The 8,921-nt window shown below is 37.9% G+C and overlaps 1 protein-coding gene across 1 annotated transcript; it reads right to left on the bottom strand.

Annotated features, from left to right (window-relative positions):
* LOC104787009 lies at positions 3,571-4,686 on the bottom strand. The gene has a single exon (XM_010512500.2). It carries the CDS (start codon positions 4,305-4,307, stop codon positions 3,804-3,806), a length of 504 nt encoding a protein of 167 aa, XP_010510802.1. The 5' UTR covers positions 4,308-4,686; the 3' UTR covers positions 3,571-3,803.

Below are 8,921 nucleotides of genomic sequence, written 5' to 3' on the forward strand. Positions count from 1 at the left end.
CCCCCCCGAGATTGAACCCCCATCAACCCCAAGATCCGCAATCCGGTCTCAACCGAAAATCTAAGATTGAACCCCATCAACTCATCCGCTCTTAGGTCGCAACCTTCAAGCCATACCGATCACACTCTCAGACCCCGTGATGTGAGCACGGGATCGGATATCGACTCCGCTGACACATTCTGCTTGAAGCCGAATGTCGAATCTCCGATTTCCAACTCCTCCAAATCGTCTGAAACTCACCCAAAAGTCCTAAAAACTCAAGGGAACCACGAACCAACCAAAAGCATGCAAGAAAAACACCACAAACAGACATAAAACAAGCAAAACAAAGGATTCTCATACTTAGATCAGCCATGGTCATGCACTCACCTCTTTTGCAGAAAGTTCTGACCCAAAAGCGACGAATGCATCCCCTTTGAAGGCTTTTCCTTCATTCCTAGCATAAGATCTCCACTCCACAGGAATAAATCTCCCAAACCAAGCCAAGAATCTCCCAAAAACCTCTAAACTCTCAAGCGCTCTCTTTTTTCCCTTTGTTTCTCTCTAGAATAGGCAAAACAATACTCTATCCACGACCTAGGTCGATTTTTTGTTTAAATACCTTGGTTTGGAGATTCTACTTAAACCAAACCGAACAAAATCAACGAAACAAATCAATCCAATCAGACCAGAATTGTTGGTGTTTGACCGACACCCTCCTTGGAGTCGATCGACACCCAACCCCAAAACCGATTATTTGGTTCACGGATGTTACAATTCTCTCCCACCAACATAGATTCGTCTTCAAATCTCTAAGAACCATCAGTCAAAGACTCTCGTGCAACCGTCTTCATGGCCCGCACCTCCTCTGACCGATCTACAAAGGTTATCTCCAGGTGATAGACTCACGTTCCAGGCATTATTTGCTCCCGACTTTTGGACTTTCCTTTACTCATTGGTCTTAACCTTGAGTTTTTGATTTGCTCCTCATCAGGCCTTAGCTTGCATGCCATAATATTTGCTCATCATCGGCCTAAGCCCGCATGCCATAATATATAAGAAAAGTCCAATATACGTCTCTTGGGTTGCCAACCCACAGCACGTCCCTGGATCGTCATCCAAAGTTGATATACCAGCCATACTCTCAAGCCACAAAGTCTTAGAATATGATGGTACTTGGAGAACTAAAGTTCCCCAAGAGCCGTTCAAGACCATATGTCCTTAGAGTAAACAATTCTGAACACGTCTAAGTCCTATCTCCTAACAAGGTCTCCCTCTCGTGGCTCACGTAAAACAAACATCACAATGTCATACCAACCACATATTCCCTCACTGGAATTCCTCCTGACCACACAAGGATCATCAAAATGCCACAAGGGCCGCCACTAAGGCCAACAAATTTCCTAAACAGGATCGCCACAAAGACCAAACAAATGTCTTAAACAGGACTGCCACAAAGGTTAAACATTTGTACTAACAAGGACCGCCATAAAGGCTACACATCCCGAAGGACTGTCACGGATACCATTCGCCCGATGGACTATCACAAAGACCTCTCGTCCCGAAGGACCGTCATAAAGACCACTCGCGCCGAAGGACCGTCACAAAGACCATACATCCCAAAGGACCGTCACGAAGACCACACATCCAAGAGGATTGCCTATACAGGCCACACATCCCGAAGGACCATAACGAAGACCATACATCTCGAAGGACCGCTTAAACAGGCAAAAATGGCTAAACAGCCCGCCACAAAGGCCACACAATTGGCTAAACAGCCCACCACAAAGGCCACACAATGTCTCAGAAGACCGCCACACACAGGATACACCGCCACACACGAGCCCGCCACAAAGGCCACACAATTGGCTAAACAGCCCACCACAAAGGCCACACAATGTCTCAGAAGACCGCCACACACAGGATACACCGCCACACACGAGCCCGCCACAAAGGCCACACAATTGGCTAAACAGCCCACCACAAAGGCCACACAATGTCTCAGAAGACCGCCACACACAGGATACACCGCCACACACGAGCCCGCCACAAAGGCCACACAATTGGCTAAACAGCCCACCACAAAGGCCACACAATGTCTCAGAAGACCGCCACACACAGGATACACCGCCACACACGAGCCCGCCACAAAGGCCACACAAGCCCTACCAAGGCTCACAACCACTAAAAATGGACAAATTCTAACTCCCATAAAACTTTCCATTTTTAGCACTTCCTTTTCTAGAAGCTTTACCGTTTTAGAAACTTACACTTCAGGAAACTTCCCTCTTTTAGCACAAGCTTTGCGGAATCTTGTATCCCATGGCTTTGCTCCAGAAACACTCATGAGCACGTTCTACAGAGGAGTTGATGTGAGGTATAAAATGGCTTTTGATACAGCTAGCAATAGAGATTTCATGACCAAAACATAAGGAGAAGCTCAACAGTTGATTGAGAATCTTGCATCTAGTAACAACAACCATTGTGTTGATTATGATAGAACTGTGAAAAGCAGTTAAGAAGGAGATATGAAACATATATAACACGTCCCGAAGGACCATCACGAAGACCATACATCTCGAAGGACCGCTTAAACAGGCAAAAATGGCTAAACAGCCCGCCACAAAGGCCACACAATTGGCTAAACAGCCCGCCACAAAGGCCACACAATGTCTCAGAAGACCGCCACACACGGGATACACTACCACACACGAGCCCGCCACGAAGGCCACACAAGCCCTACCAAGGCTCACAACCACTAAAAATGGACAAATTCTAACTCCCATAAAACTTTCCATTTTTAGCACTTCCTTTTCTAGAAACTTTACAGTTTTAGAAACTTACAGTTCAGGAAACTTCCCTGTTTTGGCACAAGCTTCGCGGAATCTTGTATCCCATAGCTTTGCTCCATAAACACTCATGAGCACGTACTACAGAGGAGTTGATGAGAGGTATAAAATGGCTTTGGATACAGCTAGCAATAGAGATTTCATGACCAAAACAGAAGGAGAAGCTCAACAGTTGATTTCGAATCTTGCATCTAGTAACAACAACCATTGTGTTGATTATGATAGAACTGTGAAAAACAGTTAAGAAGAAGATACGAAACAGATTGTTGAGTTGACTGCAAAAGTGGAAAAAAATTTGAGAAGATATTAGAGGAGTGTGAGAAAAAATAAAAAACTCTAATTAACACTTCTCTTCATCTGATTCCCTCTAAAGGATGATTATCATTTGACCCAAAATCAACAACAGTTTTTTCCTCACCATCAGACTCAAAATAAGACTCATGATGCTCCTTAACCGAATCATCATCTTTAATTAGATATGTCTCTTAATCGTCAAAAAAAAAAAATAGATATGTCTCTTGTAGTTTCTCTTAGTTCCACATTAGCTTCTTTAACAATCTAGTCTACAGCTTAAACATCACAATCTGCAACCGCAAGTACATTCACATTCTTGTACATTGAAACGAAAATATCCCTTCAAAGATACTCCAATTATGTTAATATCTCCATGAGATGAGGTGGTCCTCAGAGACAAAATCTATCTTACTATTGTTAAGTAGCCTAGAAACTTCAATTCCACAGAAGTTCCACTATTTATAGTTTTCATTAGGCTCAAATTCTGGACACAATGAGATAAAGTTACATTAAAAACGAGCATTGTAAAAGAAAAAAAAAACAAATGTATAAAGGATGCTATGTTCTTCCATCTTCCTATTCACATAACAATTGAAATTACATAAATTTTTAAATAAATAAATTACTATTAATTCCCTCAAACAAACAAAAAACCCAAAAGATTCATTAAGAAGAAGAATCTTATAGGCTTCCTGATGACGTGTCCCTTTGTGAAGGGCTTCTCCAAAAGCCAGCCCCATAGAAACGATCCAACATCTCATTCTCAAGTCTAACGACGTCGTTTATCTCATCGCTCACGTGACATTCCTCAAAAACAATCTCAGCCGTCGGATCTTCTTCATTCAATCTAGCGTGAACGGTGCTCTCGCTCCCTTCCGCCGCCGCTGACGCAAGCAAACCATGCCGTTTCCTCGTGAACCGTCGCCGTTTGCTTCGTCTCCAAGCTTTCTTACAAACCGCCGCCGGAACTTTATAAACGGCCAAAACCACCAGATTCACAACTGCGCATGGACAACAACACCAAACCGCCGCACACTCGGCCGCCACTCCTCCTGCCACCTCTCCAACTTTTCTCCTCTCTTTACCTAACGCCATCGTCGGTGGAGAAGAAGAGTTTCTCATCGTCGATTCTTCCGACGACGCTAACAACGCCGATTTCAAAATCACGTGGCGAGTCATTAGCATTAATAAATGAGTTTCCGGTTTTGGGATTTTTTTATTTTTGTAAATATTCCCGGTTATCGGATTAGTGAAATAACCTAGAAGAATCTAGTGAAAAGTGACCCATGTTTGATAAGGGTCATTCATCATTGAGATTCTAAAGGTTATGTTTACTAATCAAATCATGATGGTGATGATGATGATCCCAAGAGGAGGAGAAAGGTTGGGAGAAGACAAACAAAGAAACTTGTGGATGATAAAAGTAGAAATAGGGAGAGGGAGAGAGTAACGAAAAGTTTGATGAGTTAAAAAATAGCTGTCGTAAAAAAATTTGTGAAGATTGGTTGTAAATTTTCTTGAAACGTTTGGGTCAGAGAGAATAACTGAATCAGAGAGATAAATATGGAACCGAGAAGATCGGTGAGGATATATAACTAAAATATTTTTTTTTCTTCTTTTTCTAAATTTAACAAAGAATAATAAATAGGAGGATTGATAATTGGCAATTGTTTTTCTTAAAAAACTAAATTTAACAAAACAGAAGATATAAAGTTTATTTTTGGCTTTTTCTAATTGTATATTTGTCGATTTTTATAGTTCGATATAATAAATAACGGTTTCAATAAATTTGTTTTAAGAAGCTAATAATTTTAATTTTTGAAGTCTTTAAAATTCAAGTGATTTTATGGTTGATCGCTTTTTTGGTGATAGTTTTTTGTTTTGGAAAATATCTAATGTATATAAAAAAAATTCTGAGTTTTAAATTTTTTTTCTCTTGAATTATTATATATTTTCTCTTAAATTATTATATATTTTTCCTGTTTTGAATATTTCTTTGTGTTTTGGTTAGTAAGGAAAGAGTCTCATCATACCACCTATGATTACTCAAATCTCATATATTACTCTATTATACATTAATTATCTTATTTTATGCAAACTTGAAATTATGTCTTTTCATCATGTTTTGTGATTATATATATAACTATATAAGTTGTATCATTTTATTTTATAATAAAATTTAATATTCTCTGTTTACATGGTATACGAACAGATTTTAATCATGAGTTTCAATCTAATGATATTAACAATCAAACTCAATGTCCTTCAAATTTTATTTATTTTGTTGTTTCTTCTAGTCGACGACATCAGGTTATTTCAATGTTATTTGGTTGTTTCTTTTTTTTTTTGGTAAACTGTTATTTGGTTGTTTGTTTGTTATGGTATTTTGTTTGTTATTTATCAGATTTTTGTACTAATAAATGGTTTTTTTTTAAGTGAAAAGCATAAAAATAAAAGACAGTTGCCAATTTTTCTTTTGGCTGCGATTTGAGAAAAGAGAGAGACTTGTTTGGTTTTGTCCACACGTGACGTGAGTGATGTTGGTATAAAGTCGTTTTTGGAGTTCTCTTCTTTTTGTGTGTTGTTTTGTTTAAATCTCAATATGAACCACAAAATTTGTTTGCTTATCAAAGCACCTGATCGTACTTTCTTCTTTTCTCATTTTCAATCTGTTTAGTCAATTTTTATGCTACTGCCAGCTCGATATGAGCATTTATCACACAAAAAGATATTTAATTTTATATGATTCTTAAGACTTTGAATGCATCTTATCTGCACATATAGTACGTATGCATTGGCATGAGGATTTTTTTTAATATGTTTTGCTTTTTTAAAGATATATAATTTGTGAAAAGTTGTTGAATATCATTTTCAGTCTACGTGTAATGTTAGTCATATTGATAGACATTTTGTTCCACTTGCACGTACAGTTTGTCATATTATAAAATGTATGTGTTCATGTGAGTTTTTGGATCGCCCCCTAAAGCCACTAAACTATATGAGTGGAGGAAGTTGTCATGCTACTTTAAGAATTAAGATGAATTTCTAAAGGCAAACCAAAAAATTGAAGTAAGAACGAAGACGGTTAAGTCAAGAATATCGCAAAATGCATATGATTTCTTGTAGCGGAAGATGGACCACCAATTGAGAGATAGGATCTGAATCTCTTCTCCCAAGTCACACTTCTAGTTATATCTTCTGCAACCGTATTTGTCTGAATTGATGGAAAGTTTATCAAAATAGAAAAAACTAGAACTAAGGGCATCTGCATTGGGAGAATATTTTTAGGTGTTCTTAGAGTAAAAATATTATGAAAATAATGTAAGATCATTAGTTTAGATATTTTGTTAAGAAATTGGTTATTGGAAGAACATGTTTAAGATCATAAGATTTAATAATATAATAATCTAAAACATATTACAATTTAAAAAAATTTAAAAATAACATTTAAATTGCAAACTTAAAAAACTTATACTAAAATTCAAAATACAATACCAAATTTTTGTGAAACAAAAAAATATTAAAGATAAAAAAAAACAAACATATCACTTAATTAAAGCACACAAACATTGTATTTAATTAATACATAGTTTAATGTCGAAATTTATTCCATATATTCTCAATCAAATCCTCTTTTAATTTGTGATGTGCTTGTTTATCACGAATTATTGTATGACCATCACCTAAACCTTCAAGATTTGAAGGCATATTTACTGAAAACGTAAGATCCAGAGTAGATCCGGTTCCATCTTCTTGTTGGAATTCTTGTTCGTCATAGAGTGTGTATGAATCTCGTTCATCTTCGACAATCATATTATGGAGTATGAGACATGCTCTCATAATATATGCAATTTTACCCTTCGCCCAGAAAAAGAGATAGATTTTTAATCATGGTGAATCTAGATTGCAGGACTCCAAATGCATGCTCAACATCTTTTCGTGCACCTTCTTAACGTTCTGCAAACAAACGATGTTTCGGGTGTTGTGGTTGTGGGATGGATTTAACAAATGTCGCCCATTCAGGGTAAATACCATTCGTCAGATAGTAAGCCAAATTATACTCACTTCCGTTGACATAGTACATAACTTTGGGAGCTCGACCGTAAATAATGTCATTAAATACTAATGATTAATCAAGAACATTTAAATCGTTACAAGTACCTGGAGCTCCAAAAAATGTGTGCCATATCCAGAGATCTTGTGAAGCTACCGCCTCCAAAACAATTGTTGGTTTACCGGTGCCTCGTGAATACATTCCTTTCCAAGCGGTTAGGCAATTTTTCCACTTCCAATGCATACAGTCGATGCTTCCAACCATCCCGGGAAAACCCCGCTGTTCTCCATAAAAGAGTAGCCTTTGAAGATCCTCTGGTGTGGGTCGGCGTAGGTATTCAGTGCCAAACAAGTCAACTATTCCGACGATGAAATGTTCCAAATATTTACGAGCAGTCGATTCAGCAAGAAGTATATATTCGTCAACCGAGTCCGACCCAATCCCATATGCTAATAGTCGAATTGCTGCAGTACATTGTTGTAGCGGTGATAAACCATTCCGGAAGGTTGCATCCTTTTTTGGTTTAAAATATGGAACTTCTTCACTGAGATGATTCACAATACGCAAGAGCAATGACTTGTTTATTCGAAACCGTCGGCGAAATTGCCTCTCCGTGTAAGTCGGATTATCACTAAAATAATCGTTCCACAAACGTTCGTGCCTATCTTCCCGTTTTCTATCGATATATGTACGTGTATTCCTTTCGGCCGGAATTTCCTCTTCAGCAGCTTCAAATTGATTATTAAATTGCTCTTGAAAAAATTGGTTAAAACTATCATTACTTGGATCATAATGGTAGCGAAAATTGTTGGAAGAAGATGCCATAAGATGCACAAGAGAAAATAAAACAAGAAAATAAACTTGCAATGAGAACTTTGATTGTATGTTTTTGGTGAGAGAAGGAAATGTTTGTTTTTGATGAAATAAAACCTTGTGCTCTTCTCATATAGAGGGATCATCAACTCTTGTGATACATCAACTCTTGTGACTCTGTCAATTTTTGACTTTAAAACTAAAATCCAAACAAACAAAATACCATCATACAATTCACGGGTTCACTAGCCGATCACGGGTTCACTAGCCAAAAAGCCTACAATCATACAATTCACGGGTTCCCCATCCTGGGTACATACCAAAAAGCTTACAATCATACATAAAGCCTAAACAAATTTACTTAGTACCAATACCATAACCATCATACCAAAGCAAACAACAACTACCAATTCAGGGGCCATTTGAAACAATGGTTTCTTCTCTCGTGCCTCAGTAACAAGCCTCTCCAGATTCACCAACCTCCGATCTGAATGGTTTTGATGGTCCTTGAGCTGGATCATTTGGTCCTTGAGCTGGGTCAGTTGTGTCTCATAATCAGGAAGTGGTTCAGCTTCACGGCTCCACATACTTGTGAATCCAATCTCAGTTGATGGTTGCGAAGGATAGTAACAGGTCTCAGCCTCCTCTTCGGACTCTTCGGAACTATAGTCTAATGGGCTGTTTATTCCATAGTCGTATATAGAGTCAAGTCCCATGTCTTCTTCAACATGAAACCGAAAACACATATATAAGTTTCCAACTAATATATAAACGCTTATGAAACAGGTGATTTCGTAACAAAAGATCCGAGATTCATTAACAAGTTGAACAATATCACATATCTGATTCATAAACACATTAAAAACATAAGACAAACATAGTTAAAACAAACATAAACTACAACGGAGATATCATCTACTATTTCTTCTAAG

This window comes from Camelina sativa, chromosome 5, assembly GCF_000633955.1.
Source record: "Camelina sativa cultivar DH55 chromosome 5, Cs, whole genome shotgun sequence".
In the NCBI taxonomy this organism is placed as follows: domain Eukaryota; kingdom Viridiplantae; phylum Streptophyta; class Magnoliopsida; order Brassicales; family Brassicaceae; genus Camelina; species Camelina sativa.

Bases quoted from the DNA above. Each gene is read 5' to 3' on its own strand.
- LOC104787009 (XM_010512500.2), bottom strand. From the start codon at position 4,307: ATGCTAATGACTCGCCACGTGATTTTGAAATCGGCGTTGTTAGCGTCG.